Raw genomic sequence first — 18,498 nt, forward strand, 5'->3', positions numbered from 1 at the left:
ATAGATTGAGGCACTTTTGTTAAGACATACATTTAAAGCGCCCGTTTGCACATGGCTACACGTTTATTTCCACGCAGAGCTACATAACATCTCTCATGGGCAGCACTGTCTATGCCAGTTAACCTTTATCATTTTCTGTTATCCTATCTAACTTATGTTCAATGTAGGTCGATATTCACAATCCTCTGCCAGTGTGTTTGCGTCAAGCTGTTGTTTAAATTAGCAAGGTAAAACAGTGCACATGGGCACCCTCACACACTTAGCGATTTATATATATATATATATATATATATATATATATATATATATATATATATATATATATATATATATATATATATATATATATATATATATATATATATATATATACATATATATATATATATATATACATATATGTTTAAAAAAGTTTTCCAAATCACATAATTTAACGAGCATATATAAAAGAACAAAACAAACTAATATTTTGTATATTACGTAAACTACTATGCAATGAAATTTCACTCCCTTCGTTGCTCGTTGCCCTCAACCTAATCCATTACCGCAGGATGCCACACACCCCTAACTAAAAATGACGACAATAGCATATGTCTGTTTATGTGAGTTGGTGTATCAAAAAGAAATATTGCAATGAATTTTCTTCCACCCGTTCGTCCACTTGCCGCAAATGAAGCAAAGGTAATTCAAGTAAGCATTATGCGTTAGGTTTTCCTGTTTTCATTCGTTTTTCTTCGCGCAATGACAGAAAAAATTTTACAAAATGATAGAGCAGCAGAGTGAACAGAGAAGAAATGGGATAAAACAGCATGAGAGAGAATAAGAAAAGAAAACACACGAATGAAACGGGAAAACAAAACATGAGCAAGGACTAAATCAGAACAAAAGGAAATTTCAACAAATGCAGCCGATAAAACTAAAAGAAAATAATCTCCACTCGTTCCCCCTCACGGTGCAAAACAGGTTCAAACTCCAACACAGGGCAATTGAAATATAGTACCACAATTGGATGAAAGAAACGAAAAAATTACCCACAAAACATAGAGCAAATTGGATTTATTCTTTCATTTGAATCAGCGATCTGTGTTGTGTCAGTAGCCTTACCGACTCTATCGCAGCACAGAAATGTTAGTAATTTGGTTAACACTTCCACACAGAAAGAAACAGCGAAAGGTTTGTTACGGTTGAGTAGCATCAGATTGGTTTCTAGTCCAGACCCGGCCTACTTCCATATCATATTGCTCTAAAGATGCGCCTAAAGGTAGGCTATGCGCATCACAATTACTGTGTACGCTTTACGTCTTTCGTTTATTATTTTTCTATTTACAATTATATTTTATGCAACCTGAGCAAATACATACTTTCAACTTTGGCGCTCTTCGCCATGGTTGTATAGTTCTATACATTCAGGGGCGTAAGCGCTATATTTTTCCACCGCACCAACGTTCATTACTCCCGGTTTGTGTTTGATGTATTAGCGGAATGCATCGGTGTATGTGAGTGTTAACTTTGCCAGATACACGACATGACGAAAGACTGGACTGTTTTAGATGCGAACAAATTCCATAATGAATTCTAAATCCAGTGTCAGTATTTGAGAACCGTGTGCGTATTTGCTGTCGAAAAGAAACCTCAACAAGCTTACTGGAGCAAAATACATTCAAGCAATTCCTCCAATCCTCTATTCCTCCTTCTCCAAAAGCTTACTGTAGCTAATGAAAGCAAACTAAGGCATGGTAGCGATACTCATACAAAGCAACCCCTAAGCATACGCAGAAACAATGCTGAATATACCCATTTTCGAACTATTAATGTTAAATCTGGCGGTGGGTGAGACAGTGCTTAGGCAAAAGGGAACCGAAAATATACAAATATACAACACAATGAAGGTAGTTTCTTTTAGGGGAAAATTTTATATAAAAAACATGTAAAACTTACGAGAGAGGGGCATTTTTAAAACCCTCAAAATCAAGTAACGTGCGAACAGCCGTATCCGGGTGTCGATTGGTACCGGCATGTCCTACAGGTAGCTAGAGCATCTCTTATTGTGTATGGGTGTGGATCAGTGCAGTGTGCACCATCGAGCAACATAAGGTTTTTATATAAATATATAAAAATGCAGCTTGCAGTGCGGTAACAGCACACATGCCCGCAAACATCCATTTCGAAGTACAAGAAACTGTTTCAAAAGGAAACACACGTAATCGTAAAAGTGAGGTTATATGAACGAGTAGTAGATGAAAACAAACTAGTAATCCGTTTCCATGTGACAGATCTACAATCACCGTTCGTGAAATGAATCGTGAAATGAATTAGTCATTCCATTTTGTTTCGATTTGCAGCCTCTCAAAATGGCTTGCTAATACCAGGAAGCAGTGTTTTTCGGGCGTTAAAAAGGCAAGTAATTTACTAGTACGAATAGAGATTGCTTAAAAGAGCTTCTGGTAATCGGATTGCCTACTGCAAGGCGCAACCTATAAAATAAAATAGTCAAAATGCTCAAAGGTATGCTATTCGAAGAGCAAAATTCACCTTTATCTCGCAAAGCTGTTTTGGAAGCTTGCTATTCTTTTTTTTTTTCTTTTTCAAAAGGCTTCAGCCTCACCTTCCAATACATTTTATGCACGAAATCACAAAAGAATTAATCATAAGAAAAAGAACAAATCATTCGCAGTTGCATGCGAGACCAGGAAGACTTCAGGAAGACTTGTATAGGAAAAGGAAAAACTTTGCAACCGTACCCATGTTTGTAGCCACAAAAAGGGGGTTTAAATGGTTATGACAGACAATGCAACCAAACACCAACACGATTTGTGAATCTTATAGGAAAAAAACAAAACATGGATGAGTGATACAAAACGAAACCAACCTAGAATTAAACACCGAATGGAAAGTGTAGCAAAAGTATTGTGCGCATACCCGGCTGAATTAAGCGAAGTGACAGCCTACCTTCATAGTGGATTGTAGCATGGTCCTTGCCATGGCATACTCCTATCATCATTATCGACATTTTTAAATCGCCGGCTCATATTCCCATTTGTTCCCACCATCCTAGTACATCATTAAACTAATGTCGTCCACAAACATATGAAAAATAATCAGGCGGGAATGGGTAAGCCAGTTGAGCAATCCCTCCAAGGATGCACAGAAAAAGCAAAAATAAAACGAAAAACGAGTCATCGAGTCAAAACAGTAGCCGTAGCAGACTATTTTCCAGCCCAATTTTCATACAAACTGGTGGAGAATATCTTAATATTTAAAAGAACAGATATATAATATAACTAATTGATTGAATAGTGTAAGCAACGGTAATGGACTAGCAGCTGATTCCACGGTACCGAAATACCACACCGTTATTGGTTCCACATAAAATGTGGCTTCCAGGCATCCCATTATACGTCAGTGTCGTATTATATGTGAATTTGTGTCATTACTGCTTTATCTACGGGTGCACTGTTCGTCTTCGATAGGAACTACATATTTCTGGAAAGGGTCAACAAGAGCAGAACCCTTGCTGTTTAAGACAGATACACGTTTCCAATGTGAATACGTTACTTCCCGTTTTTCTTCGAATAAATGTCATTTATGTTCATTTTACTCTTCCTATTTGTCCGATACCCTTTCGCCAATGAAAGCATAGTATGTTTGCCATAGCCCAACCTCCGGTATAACCGACTGTTGGATAGGATGAACTGGGCGAAGTGGGAGAGCAGGAAGAGGATGATTTAATATAAAATAATCGTGCAACAGACAATTAACTTACTGCAAAAAAAAACAAACATTCAAATATTGATGTGAGGAGATCTAAAGAGAACTAGAGCTGATAGAAAACAGAAACAGAATCCAGCAAAACAATATCAGTATTCAAAGCATACACGAACATCCATTCAATCGATTGCAAGAAAAGCTATTGAATGTGGTAACTAGGCGAGAAAGCCATAAATATTGAAACCCAGCGTGAAGGAAGACGATTTAAAACAATGAAAGCAAATAAGCAACATGCGCGCAAACATTATACCAAACACAAACATAAGACAAAATTGTATGTTACTTCTGGAGATTTAAAACCAAAAACACAAAGCTGACAATTCGATAATAAATCAGAAAACAAAAATCGTCCATGTGTCGATATTTGCTTGCCATGCGGTGGAAATTTATTGAGAAAATCCACTGAGTGGCACTAAACTTGCTGTTGGAATGTTGAACAGTACACCGTCAGGGGCCCCTTCGATCATCAGTCACAGGTTCTATAATTTTTGCTGACGGGAGGGGGGGGGGGGGGGGGTGCAAATGATTCGCCAGCCTCGGGGCCCCAACAGCCACCCTTCATACGGCATACTATAGAATGGCGATCTACGGGGCACCTAAATCAGCGGGGCCCCAGGCCACCGCCTAGTCCGCCTACCGTTAGATCCGCCACTGGGCCTATAGCTCTAGTGGGTTTGGCTTTCAGTGACTTATTTATTACCATAGCAGGATAGTCAGTCCTACGATATGGGGACACGGTCTATTCGGGGCTTGAACCCATGACAGGCGTGTTGTTAAGTTCAACTCGTATGACGAATCATTAACGTCTACATGTTACCTTTTTTTCTTTTAATTTTCGTTCAGATAGTAAAATGGTGATTTTTTTTGTTGCGGTTCATGGAGATTGTCTTCATACATAGCCATCCAGGCGATCTTTCTTGCGGCAACCATCTACCCTTGGGCTAAGCGTTTAAACATTCTTGCATTTTGTGTGTCTGCATTTTGCTTACATTGATGATTATCGACCAAAGTGGCATTCCGATAGTAAACGATTGGACACTGCCCCAGGGAGTGGTGTCCTTTCTCTGTGGCATTGGGAAAATTTCACACCACCAAGCCAAGGAGGTAGAATAAATAACTCGCTTTTCAATCAAACCCTCGACCGGTAAGGAAGGAAGGATAGGCTACGGTTCTTGATGGGTTTTTTGTTCTCTTTTTTTTGTTGGATGCTGCGAGAGTATGCTGAGCACACCAACAACAAAAAAACTCTCACATCAGATAAGAATGGTCCACCTGTTCGGCGATCAGAAAGAGACGGAAAGCGAAAGAAAGAAGGAAAGAGAGTTGGAGCAAGATAAATCCAGCGTGTACACTACCGAGAGGTGAACAGAATATATTCGACACCCAATCTGCAGCGCATGCGCATGCTTATACGAAGGACATTCGGGGCGAGCGAGTTTCCAGCATCCCGAGCGAGATGCTCTAGTTTCCGCCCGAGAATTCCAACTGACATGCGCCCATCTCCACCGAGGATGCGCGCTCTCTTGCCAAGTGGGCAGGGATGGAGGGAGACGAATGATCCACGAACTCATCCGAAAACCCCATAAGGCGGCCTCGCACTACCATGGCATGGTTAGCAGTCAGCAGCTTGCGTTGTTATCAGCAACAGCGGCAGCAGCTCTGCCATACAGGGTAGCCTTGCCCCAAAATCATCGCCCCAACTGGACGACGGCCCGCGGTAAGTTGTGTGCTCTCTTCCTCTCTCCTTTTCCTTCCTTTCTCCATCTCTCCCTCTCTTTCTTTCTCTCTCTCTCTCTTACTCATTTGCTCCTCGTCTATCACATCCCCAAAATCCTCCAAAACGTCTCGCGCATTCTCATGTGTAAACTTTAACCCACAAACACACACGAACGCAATACGTACACACGGAGGTGTGTTTGTGCGTTTGTGGTGTTAAGGAAATCGATAAACTATTATTTGCACAACAGTTTGCGCGTTGCTCGATTGCACTAAAGCTACCCGTGTTCTCTTGTTCTTGTAAAAAAAAACAAAACCACAACAAATTTTACAGGCGGCAGTAGCGAGAGCGAGCGTGCTAGCACACTACTACCACTCTACCAGCACGCACGCAGCACGCAAGGATCTGCAGCACTGAAGGTGCGTGTGTTTGCCGCACGCGTATATGTGGTAGTGGCGGCAGTGTTTCGTTCACAGATAAAGGAGTGCCCCGCAGTTTAGAGGAAATTCACAGCAATTCGCGATAACGTGATAGCGTGAACACAAAAGAGGGATTTGTCGGTGAGTGACAGTGCGTGCATGTGTGTGTATGTGAATCTGCCCCCCATTCATCACGCCATGTCCAGCTAACTGAGTAAAGTACACCGCGTAGGTGCCTTCCCTTCATCTCCCTCTTCCCATCCATCTCTACTGGCAGTGGGTGAGGAAAGGCGTTTCCTCGCTGTGGTATTTTCCTTACCCCAACCCAACCCATCCCACCACATCCACACTTCTATCTCTCTCTCTTCAACGTCACACACACTCGTGCACGTTCGGGAGTGCACACGCACTCGCGTGTTAGTGCGATACCTGGTGCGATTCGGTAATGTCGCACGGCGATCCTTTCCGCGATTAGCCGTAGTCGTCCTCGTCGTCGTTCCAGAGCGTGTGAAACACCTGGTGGAGGTGGTGCTGCAGTGTGTAGAAGGTACTGCTAGCTGCTCTGGCACGCCAGTAACTCGTTGGAAAGTTGAGGCGCTGGGGTACAGCAGCACACGAGCGGTGAGGCGTTGGCCCTCGTGACGTGGCGTGACGTTGTGCAGTAATCGGAAGAAACGGGTATCACATTGCGGGCAAGATGCGTCCGAGTGTGCTAATCCTGTCGGTGCTGTTAGCGCTGCAGCAGTATCTAGGGATGGGTAAGTTTGACACGAAGCTTAGGGTCCCAAAGGTGTGTCTGCCTTCTCCAGACGTACAACTTCTTTGTTGCGATGCTCCATCAAACTAACCCATATTTTCATCACCCTTGTGTCTTGTAACAAATGCATCCACGCGACAACCAGGGTCATGTTCGGAGGACGAGGAACGGCTGGTGCGTGACCTGTTTCGCGGTTACAACAAGCTCATTCGCCCGGTACAAAACATGACACAGAAGGTGGACGTGCGGTTCGGACTCGCCTTCGTGCAGCTGATTAACGTGGTATGTAATGGCAACTGCAAACGGACTCCTTCAAACTGACCTCCAGTCTGACTATCTGTCTCTTATATCTTCCATCCAGAACGAGAAGAATCAGATTATGAAATCGAACGTGTGGTTGCGGTTGGTGTGGAGCGACTATCAGCTGCAATGGGACGAGGCTGATTACGGCGGCATCGGGGTACTGCGGCTGCCCCCAGACAAGGTCTGGAAGCCGGACATTGTGCTGTTCAACAAGTACGATCACTGCACGCCCGGTGCACCGCTGCCGATCCTCAAACATACAAGTTAACAGAACACTCTCCTTTCTCCCTTTAACCTTTCCCGATAGTGCCGATGGTAACTACGAGGTGCGCTACAAATCAAACGTGCTGATCTACCCGAACGGTGAGGTACTGTGGGTACCGCCCGCCATCTATCAAAGCTCTTGCACGATCGACGTCACCTACTTCCCGTTCGACCAGCAGACCTGCATCATGAAGTTCGGTTCGTGGACGTTCAACGGTGATCAGGTGTCGCTAGCCCTCTACAACAACAAGAACTTCGTCGACCTGTCCGACTACTGGAAGTCGGGAACGTGGGACATTATCGAAGTGCCCGCCTACCTCAACGTGTACGAGGGCAATCCGACCGAGACGGACATCACATTTTACATCATTATCCGGCGCAAGACACTCTTCTACACGGTCAACTTGATACTGCCCACCGTGCTGATCTCGTTCTTGTGCGTGCTCGTCTTCTACCTGCCTGCCGAGGCGGGTGAAAAGGTGACGCTCGGCATCAGCATTCTCCTGTCACTGGTTGTGTTTCTGTTGCTGGTTTCGAAAATTTTGCCACCCACCTCGCTGGTGCTGCCACTGATCGCCAAGTATCTGCTGTTCACCTTTATCATGAACACGGTCTCGATCCTGGTGACGGTGATCATCATCAACTGGAACTTCCGCGGTCCGCGCACGCACCGGATGCCGATGTGGATCCGGTCCGTCTTTCTGCACTATCTGCCCGCGATGCTGCTGATGAAGCGCCCGCGCAAGACGCGCCTGCGCTGGATGATGGAGATGCCGGGCATGAGCGTGCCGCCGCAGCCGCACACCCACCCGTCGTATGGATCGCCCGCCGAGATACCGAAGCACATTAGTGCGCTCGGCGCGAAGCAGTCGAAGATGGAGGTGATGGAGCTGTCCGATCTGCACCATCCGAACTGCAAGATGAACCGGAAGCTGAACAGTGGCGATCTCGGGATCGGCGCGGATAGCTGCCGCCGGGAGAGCGAAAGCTCTGACTCAATCTTGCTGTCGCCCGAGGCTAGCAAGGCGACCGAGGCAGTCGAGTTCATAGCCGAGCATCTGCGCAACGAAGATCTGTACATACAGGTAGGTGGGAGGGGAATGTGGGAGGATCGCATTATTTTTGCAAGAACTAGAAGCCTACTGATAGCTTGACTTTTCTCTCGATCTCGATGCAGACACGGGAGGATTGGAAGTACGTCGCGATGGTGATCGATCGGTTGCAGCTTTACATTTTCTTCATCGTCACCACGGCCGGTACGGTCGGTATACTGATGGATGCGCCGCACATCTTCGAGTACGTCGATCAGGACCGCATCATCGAGATCTACCGTGGCAAGTAAAGGATAGGGGCAAGCATCCAACAACCACACAAATGCACACACACACACACACACACACACACACACACACACACACACACACACACACACACACACACACACACACACACACACACACACACACACACACACACACACACACACACACACATACAGACACGCATAGAACACATACAACTGTAACCTCCAAGTGCACAATGTGGCATGGCTGAAACGAAGAAGCGCTGTTGGCCGCGCTTCCGGCTCGAGAGTGGTCTCGAATGCGGTACCCTCCCTTTCAGCAATAGTTCATTTTTTAGGGTGAGTCATATACCCGTACGCACAATCCTCGATCAAACAGCACTCCATCGGATGGCAGGCCCACGTTCAACTACTTCGCTATTTCGGACAGATAGTCATCGGTCCAGTGCCTGATAAGTATATAAGGTGCAATTTGTCTAGTTCACACTCGCGGTGAGGCACGGTTCCCGCAACCATAGAAAAGCAAGAAGAAGGAAAAAATCAACAATCGCAATGCATTTTGACAGGTTCGTTAAATAGTTGCCTAGACATCGTTTACCCCATTAATTGCCAGTAAGGAAGACATAAGCAAGAGAGCGACGAAGAGAAATATAGAGCGAGAGAGAGAGAGAGAGAGAGAGAGAGAGAAAGAGAAAGAGAGAGAGAAAGAAAGAAAGAGAGAGAGAGAGAGAGAGAGAGAGAGAGAGAGAGGGGGGGAAGAGAGAGGAAGAGAGAGATAACGAATGAAAGCCGGTCAACACTGGTACCACAATAGCCAATACACATCAGAGTTGCGCCAGCCAAACGTTAAGTTTCTGTAGATACTACCTTATCGTTTAATTGCAATAACCAACATGCGGGTAATTGGGGAAGCAATAGTATTCGCCATCTCGTTGCTGCTAGACAGTGTGCTGCCTGCCCAAACGTTGCTTACCGTCGAATTGAAGCAATTCTTGTACTTGTTTTATGTGACAGATAGAGAGAAGATGAGAGAAATCCGGAAAACCTGAAAAAGATAAAAAAGAAATAAATAGAGCAAGAGAGAGAAAGAGATAGACAGATAAAGAGAAAGAGAGAGAGGGAGAGAGAGAGAGAAAGGGGAGGGAGAAGCAGAATAAGTTAAGAAACGCTGCACAACCATTATAGCAAACAATAAGAAAGGAACTTTTACCGTCATAAGCAGCAGCAGCCACACACATGTTCATCCAGCAGCATTAACCCTACACTTTACACAGTTACACGATCGCACATACACATGTAGTGTTTGTTGTACAGCTTGGCGGAAAATAGCGTCTGCAGGTTTGCTAATCAACCACTAACGACAAAGGACAGTCGTCAAATTGGTATAACACTCTGCCGAAACGCCAATATGTAGCTCATTCGAGTAAGAGAGAGATAGTTAAATAGAGAAAGGAATAAAGAGGAGAGAGAGAGAGAGAGAAGAGAGAGAGAGAGAGAGAGAGAGAGAGAGAGAGAAAGGGGGGGTAGAGTGAAAAAGGAGGGAAGAGAAAGAGAGATGAATGAAGAGGACAACAATGCTTCAATCAGAGTATTAAAAGGGGAAGCAATTTGCCAAGGTCGTTGACTGTTAATTTTTTTATATCGAATAATCTTTAAGTAGCTCAATATTACCTATTCGTTAACGTACGATCCAACGGAGGGAAGAAATGGGGATACATCTATAAGGAGAGTAGCAAAACTATAACTATTCGAATGTTGGCACGTTTAATTAAAGAAAGTGCAAGAAAACTGGAGAGCGAGGCAGAGCGAAAAAGCGATAGGCTAAACCAAAAGGCAATACGTGTTTCGCGAAAAATAGCAGGATTCCCCTTTTCCCCTGTAACTCTTCAATGTTGTGGAGCTGTACCCACATTGAGGATAAATGGAAGAAACGAGTAAAAGCTAGTCAACTGCAATTTCTATAAAACAAAACTAACTAACAAAAAAACGTCGTGTTTAAACTGATAAGTTGGATAACAATAACAAAACAAAAAAAAAGCAAAAGACTATTTAATGTGTGTGTGTGTGTGTCTTGTTTTCTGTGACGCCCTTGGCACCGATGGCATTATTAGCAAAACGGCAACTTGTGGCCGGTAGGAGGAATAGAGGACAAGAAGAAATATGTTGTGTCTCCACGGGACATAACAAGAAAGAGCTTTGTTTCCGATGTTAATAATGGTAACGAGCAAGGATGATTGGTTTTGTTCTTTTTATATATCTGTCATGTTGTTCGAAGTTAGCGAATAGATGGAGAAAAGGAGAGAGCGTGTGAAGAATACTAAAAAAACACTATCCTATCAGTTGAACTAATAACCTATAAGCAATTGTATCTAATTAAACAAAAGCAAAGACGCGCACAGAAACAAATTTGTAAGTTAACCTGTCTACTGTGTACGGGAAACCGACTCACGAGACAAACAACAACAACAACAACAACAAAAACACACACAAACGAGTATTTTATTATCGTCTATACATCCCTAGTACATTTTCAACTAACGTTTATGTACGAAACGAAAAACATAACATTATCGTAAACCAAACACTAGAGTGGAGGTGCCCAGACAACGCAGATCGGAAAGCCAAACAAGTAAGCAAATAAGAACAAACAACCTACAAACCACACATATACAACTGCAAACGGAAAGCAAATTACACTCATTACTCATTACGCGTATTACGTATACATCAAACCAAACCCCTTATACGAACAGCAACTTATAACATAACATAGGACCCTTATAAAATAGCAATGCATTACGTCGTAACCGGAAATAACTGAGGAAGGAAAACTGTGAAACCGTGTGTATGGCAGAGAAAAATATGAAAGAGGAGCCGCATATAGATGATGCCGAAGCAAGTACCAGTTCTTCGGAACAAAGTCCTAGGGTAATATTGCATGAATGTTTTCTATAACCTAACAAACAAACAAAAAAAACGAACAAATAAATAAAACAAAACATTAAAAAAAACACACACACAAACAATACGCTAAACCTTGGTAAGGGTGCGAGCTAAATAGAGGAAAAAAAGAAGAAAATAATTCACAACCTGCAACAAAAGTTGAAAATAAGATAATGAAGCTCAAAAATTCGAACAACATCCATTATTTTGGTTTGTGCACTAACAATGAGCGCAAAAAATCAAAACAAAAACAAAGGAGTTTGACAGAAAACAAACCCGAACACAAATATGCACCCAAAAACCCATGACATTTGCAAAAGAAAGCGCGTGATATACAATTCACAATAATTTAGTAAATAATAGAGCAACGAGCGAAAGCGTGTAAAACGACGGAGGTTTACGTGTAAACTATGTTAAGCATTTCTGAAAATGAACTAAACACAAAACGTTAGAATGCATACCGGAATGTGTAATAGAAAGAACGTAAAAAATAAATCAAGTATGGTACTAAAGACAAAACTTAAGACAAAATTGAAGACGGTCAAGCAAAAATAAACAAACAATCGAGCTGGTTGAAAAACAACATAGGGAAACGGAAACAACAGCAGCCATAAAGCACAACGGTGCGGAGAGAAAAGAAATAACAACACAGTGAAACCGGTCAAAAAGTCTACTTACTCAATAGTAAAATTGAAAATGTAATTGTCAAAGCGAAACTTTGACACAGCGCGTTAGCTAAACATAATTATTCTGATACGGTGGAAATTTGGATGAAGCATGTTTTATTTTCGTTCTCATACACGTTTATATCCAGGAACAGTAAGAGATGAAAGTGGAATTGAAAATGAAAAAAATGGCACTGAGTTTCTGTTTCTGCCTGCAACACGTTTTGTGCTCTGTGGTTCTTAACCAATACTTCCAGCAGCTATTATAAAGCAATCAAAAACCAATATGGCTTCACCGGTCGTAATCTTCTTCCTGCTCATCGCAAACACGCTAGCAGCAACAAACAAAAGCGAAATAAGTATTTCAATATGTATGCCGGCCGGCTCTGACACGTTTCTGCACATTAATCCAACAAATTTGCTGACCTGGCCAACACACACACGCACACATACTCGTGCACGAAACGTTGAAGAAAAATAGATCAGAACAACAAGAAAATTACATTTAAAAAAGTACGTAATACATTAAGCAAATCCAGAAAAAAGGAGCCACGACAATTTGATACTATCCGAGGCAATACAATGAAAATTACAAGGATACATTTGAATGCACGAGTGAGCGTGTCTCCTCTCAGTGTGTGTGGGTGTGCCATTTGTGTCAGTAATCAGAAGAAAAAATCGAGATAAGTCTTACAGCAAAAACAAACAAAACACACCACAACAAAACGAAATCGACATCCGTTTGCAGCCCTTAACCTCCGGGAAAAGCAGCACAGGACATTCGGTGCACGTTTGCATATGTTTACGTAGGTTGCTGATTCAATTATCGAACATTACGAGTAAAATATATTGTATTGGATACACATTTTTAATGAAACAATTGCAGAAAAACAACAAATAGTGGATAATTTTAACAAACTCGTGTTTTGGTAATTTTGGCGTCTTTTTTATTTATTTATTTTTCTTGTGTGTTTATTCTTCACATCTGCTCGAAACACACTAGACCCTTCAATTAAGACGTGCTTGAAGAATGAAAAAATCGCCTATCAACGTTTTGTTCAACGCTGAGTTCACAGTTTTAGAAGTTGACGCCTCGTTAAACTAGAAGGGGTCAGGAGCGTTTAAAATTATCTACGTAAAACGTTAGTTTCTTGAAAGTGTGTGGAATAATAAGTGCTTATTCTGTACTCACCGGAAAGTTTTCTACGATCGTAGATTTGTAAAGAAGCTTGAAAATTTCATGAATGTTTTTAGTAAAATCTCTACGATCAGAAAGAAATTAAAGGTTAAAAAAGTATGGAAAATTAATGAGCTCTTAGACTTTTTTGACTGAGATGCTGAAAATATTGTTCGACCAGAAACATTTTCGATCAGCTCACGCAAAGTAACATGAAAATCCATTATTCACACTCTTTCGAATTCTTTGTGTGCACCCAGAAATTGATTTTTACAAAAAGATAATAGATTTGAAATCAATGTATGAATGTATATAACCAAATTGATAAGCAAATGATCAAATGGGTAGAATTTTCCATGTAAAGGTTACCCAGATTTTTAACACTTCTTGCGCCGCAATATATGAATTCGTATGACGGCTTTGCTCCCCGCACAGCCATGTATCTGAAGCTCAGTGATTATCTTGAGAACGAATGAGGTACGACAACGCTACACAGCGTTACACATTACAACGACAATGAAACAAAAGAGTGATAACAATAACAATCGTTCGAAAAATTGTCGCTCTAATGCAAAAGTAATGCGTAAAATATGGTAAACCATCATTTTATTTCACGTTTGACAACCGCTTCGATCGTTGCAGCTTTGATCAAGTTTGTGAAAGTCGTTGAGTACATGGAGCATGACATGCGGAATGTCTACATCTTTTCCAAAACAAAGAGTTGATCGCTAGATAGTCGCTGGCTGTTTTCATACGGATCACAGCAGGTTTTGAAGATGCCAAGACTAGAAAGAGTATACACAGCCAGAGATGACTATTTGTAGTCTTGCATAGAGTTACTTACTTACTTACTTATCCGCCGCTACGCTTTGCGATCTTGGTCTGCCTCAGGAGTGTCCGACACCGCTCACGGCCTCGCGCCTTCGTCTGCTAGTCCGTTATTCCGGCCTTAATGGCGGACGCCTCCACGCCACCTCAGCCACCTTGCCTCCCTAGTTTGAGCCTACCATACCTTCTCTGTCCTTGTGGACGGCCCAAAAAGACTTTACGGGTCGTCCGTTTCCATGCGTACAACATGGCCAGCCCACCGGAGCCTGGCGAGCTTAATACGCTGTACGACAGTGAGGTCGCCGTACATCTCATATAGCTCGTCATTATATCGGCTCCTCCATTGTCCTTCCACACATACGAGGCCAAGTATCCTTCTGAGCATCTTCCTCTCGAATGCGGCCAGAAGGGTTTCATCAGATTTGGACAGTGCCCATGTCTCAGAGGCATACGTGAGTACTGGTACTGTATAAGTACTATATAGTCCCAGCTTCGTCCGTCGTGACAGGTTCTTTGAGGTGAACTAATTTTTCAGGCTGTAGAAAGACCGGTTGGCAGCCATCATCCTTGCATGCAGCTCAGTTATCATGCTATATTTGTTGCTGACCTTTGCCCAAGAAAGGTGAATTGAGGGACCACTTCAAAAGTGCGTTCATCTATCTGTTGGACAGGCAAGCCCATCCCGCTGCCGCACTTTGGTGGTAGCAAAAGGTCCTGAGCGTTTCCCATCCACTTTCACCTGGCAAGTGACGTTGGGTATAGTCAGTGCTGCAAAATGTCACTATCAATGTCATACAAAAATCTGACTGAAACAAAATCCATATCAGCGTCACGTACTCAATTGTGACAATCAGAGGTGATACTCAGAACGGTTGGTGTGACTAATACATGTTCATGACATGTTTGCGACCATCGCTTGGTCAGTCACTATATCACGACTTTTTTTTTGCTGTGATAAATTTTGCAAAATGTCACTGACATAAGCTGGTATCGCGAAAGAATTGGTTTAAAATTAACAGTCGTTAAAAATTAACCAGAGTCGTTAAAAATTGCTAGAATTTGGCATCGCGAACGCATTGAGTTCATTTGTTAATTTTAACGACTGGTCCTATGCCGCCGTTAAACAAACGACTGTCAAGAGCGTATGCGATATAAATTAACAGTCGTTTAATTATACTGCTCGAATTTTTTCCCCGTGTTTGCCTATATGCGATATCGAGCAGTCGTTAACTGTTTTGACGGTCGTTTATTTTAACAGGAATGAACAACAAATGAACTCGGTTAAACCAAAATGAACTTTAAACGACTGTTAAAAAGAGTTCATTTATTCGCGATGCCGGCTATAGTCATGACAAATTCTTGCTGAAACAAAATCATCCGTGGTTCTTGGAACCACTCGCACGCAATGCATATCTCCCGTGACCATCGCGATGATCACCGACTGCAAATGTCGCGAACAAGTGATTGAACACGAGTTGGTTGCACACAATGTCACCAAGCATGCGATGGTCGCACCAACTGTTTGAGGCTCGCCTCTGATCTTCGCAGTAGAGCTCGTGCATCGCGAATAAATGAACTCTTTTTAACAGTCGTTTAAAGTTCATTTTGGTTTAACCGGGTTCATTTGTTGTTCATTCCTGTTAAAATAAACGACCGTCAAAACAGTTAACGACTGCTCGATATCGCATATAGGCAAACACGAGGAAAAGCATCGAGCAGTATAATTAAACGACTGTTAATTTGTATCGCATACGCTCTTGACAGTCGTTTGTTTAACGACGGCATAGGACCAGTCGTTAAAATTAACAAATGAACTCAATGCGTTCGCGATGCCAAATTCTAGCAATTTTTAACGACTCTGGTTAATTTTTAACGACTGTTAATTTTAAACCAATTCTTTCGCGATGCCAGCTAATGCTTGCACCGGCATTAAGCTAAGCTTAGCCGGCATCGCGAATAAATGAACTCTTTTTAACAGTCGTTTAAAGTTCATTTTGGTTTAACCGAGTTCATTTGTTGTTCATTCCTGTTAAAATAAACGACCGTCAAAACAGTTAACGACTGCTCGATATCGCATATAGGCAAACACAGGGAAAAAATTCGAGCAGTATAATTAAACGACTGTTAATTTGTATCGCATACGCTCTTGACAGTCGTTTGTTTAACGACGGCGTAGGACCAGTCGTTAAAATTAACAAATGAACTCAATGCGTTCGCGATGCCAAATTCTAGCAATTTTTAACGACTCTGGTTAATTTTTAACGACTGTTAATTTTAAACCAATTCTTTCGCGATACCAGCTCTTGTCAGTCAGAGTATCGCGTTGGACTCAAGAATTCACATGTCGTGTTCAGCATGTCATGGCGCACTTTTATTGACCATCAGCAATGAGCATTCGCTACCACGGATATGTTCATTGTTTTTGTTGGTTAAAATCTCGTGATACTCATGACATTTTGCAGCACTGGGTATAGTCATTCCAGCTAGTCTTATCAGTTTGGCCAGGATTCCAAAAGATCTCATAGCGTCGTACAGTTTTACACTGGCTATGCTATCATATGCGGCTTTGAAGTCAATGAAGAGATGGTATGTGTCGTATCTGTATTCTGCCATCTTCTCCATGATCTGCCACATGGTGAAGATCTGATCAGTGGTTGATTTTCCGTTTCGGAATGCTCTTTGATAGTTTCCGACTATCTCTTCGACGTGCGGGACAAGGCGACCCTGAAGGATCAGGGAGAATATTTTAAAGGCGGTATTCAACACCGTAATACCCCTGTAGTTGTTGCAGTCCAACCTGTCTCTCTTCTTGTATATGGGGTAGATAATGCCGAGATTCCAATCACAAGGCATCGATTCGCTATCCCACACCTCAGTAACAATTTGATGAATCTCATTTTCTAGTCATGCACCTCCGTTCTTGACTAGTTCATCTGCAATTCCGTTGGTTCCGGAAAGTGGAAGTGTATAAAATTATTAATTTTAATCAAAAATATCCGTTATGCACCTCACTCTCTTCTTGTTGCCCTGCTCACAATAGAGCTCGTCGATGTTACATTGCCCGGTAAACAATCATTCTCCAGGATGCTCGGTCCCAGACTGCAGCCTCCCATCCATGTAGGCACCTGATCTGCGACAGGACTCGCTTTACCTGATCCATACATCGAGCTCGCTGTGCTCCTCTGTACGTTATGCCGACCTGAGGATCGCCGGCATCCTCTTATATGTCTCAGCCATCGCCACCGTTAGGATGCTCGGTTCTCCGTACAGCTCAGCAAGCTCGTGGTTCATCCTTCTCCTCCACGATCCAAGCTTAAACACACCATCAAAGATGGTCCGTAAGATGCGTCGCTCAAACACGCCCAGAGCGTTTGCATCCTCCTCTCGGATGGTCCAGGACTCGTGAACCACCGGGTCAATGTGCGATATATCTCATATTTTCTCTGCAAAATGTGTCTCCGGATTTCGCTGCTGGCGTCGTTGTCCGAAGTAACGACCGTCCCGAGATAGCAGAACTCCTTTACTACCTCGAGATTGTCACCGTCAGCTAATACACTGCTTCCCAGATGGTCTGAGTCACCGGCAAGCAGGTATTTCCTCTTCGTCGCATTGATTCTCAATCCAATTCTTGCTGCTTTGCGTTTGAGTCAGGTGTACGCCTCACACACCTTTGCTGTTGTCCTGCCCATGATGTCGATGTCATCTGCGAAGCCAAGAAATTGGAGAGACCGGTAGAGGATCGTGCCTTGGATGTCGTTGTATAGTCCGCCCTTCGAATGACACCTTCCAGCGCGATGTTGAAGAGCAGACAAGAGAGTTCGTCACCTTTTCTCAGACCCCTGTGGGATCCAATCCACCCCATTCATGATGGCCTCTAACAGCCGGATTAACTTCCCAGGGAAGTTGTACCGCTGCATGATGTTCCATAGCTCATTCCGGTCTATGGTGTCGTAGGCCGCCATCAAGTCGATGAACAGGTGGTGTGTATGGATCTGACGCTCTCAATACTTCTGGAGGATTTACCACAGAGTGAAATTTTGGTCGATGGTGGGTTTGCCTCCGACAAACCCAGCATGGTAGCTGCCGACAATATCTGTAGCAAGGGGCGCAAGTCTGCTGAACATGATCTGGGATAGGATCTTAATGGCGGCATAAAGTACTATGCTAGCTCGAAGGTCGAGCAATCCAGCCTGTCGTCCTTTTTGTAGACTAGATGGATGACACCCAGCTTCTACTCCTGATATTCATGTTCCCAGATATTCACGATCAGCTGATGCATTTCGACGATAAGCCTCTCCTGCCCCATCTTGAAGAGCTCGGCAGCCAGCTCCGGTATGCACCTATATATAGCTGA

General features: G+C 43.1%; 2 protein-coding genes across 2 annotated transcripts in view; one reads left to right on the forward strand and one right to left on the reverse strand.

Annotated features, from left to right (window-relative positions):
* The window catches only part of LOC1270437 (fatty acid hydroxylase domain-containing protein 2), a 428,943-nt gene that overhangs the window by 255,912 nt on the left and 154,533 nt on the right, over nucleotides 1-18,498 (reverse strand). The window lies entirely within an intron of this gene.
* LOC1270461 (acetylcholine receptor subunit beta-like 1) lies at nucleotides 5,367-13,073 on the forward strand. The gene is made up of 6 exons (XM_309158.4): nucleotides 5,367-5,485; nucleotides 5,819-6,662; nucleotides 6,807-6,943; nucleotides 7,023-7,177; nucleotides 7,272-8,313; nucleotides 8,406-13,073. Exons 2-6 carry the CDS (start codon nucleotides 6,602-6,604, stop codon nucleotides 8,568-8,570), a joined length of 1,560 nt encoding a protein of 519 aa, XP_309158.3. The 5' UTR covers nucleotides 5,367-5,485; nucleotides 5,819-6,601; the 3' UTR covers nucleotides 8,571-13,073.

The sequence above is a fragment of the Anopheles gambiae genome, chromosome X, assembly GCF_943734735.2.
Source record: "Anopheles gambiae chromosome X, idAnoGambNW_F1_1, whole genome shotgun sequence".
NCBI classification, from domain to species: Eukaryota; Metazoa; Arthropoda; class Insecta; order Diptera; family Culicidae; genus Anopheles; species Anopheles gambiae.

Bases quoted from the DNA above. Each gene is read 5' to 3' on its own strand.
- LOC1270461 (XM_309158.4), top strand. From the start codon at position 6,602: ATGCGTCCGAGTGTGCTAATCCTGTCGGTGCTGTTAGCGCTGCAGCAG. The intron at 6,944-7,022 runs GTATGTAATGGC...TCTTCCATCCAG, and splicing joins TCGTGCAGCTGATTAACGTG to AACGAGAAGAATCAGATTAT. The intron at 8,314-8,405 runs GTAGGTGGGAGG...ATCTCGATGCAG, and splicing joins ACGAAGATCTGTACATACAG to ACACGGGAGGATTGGAAGTA.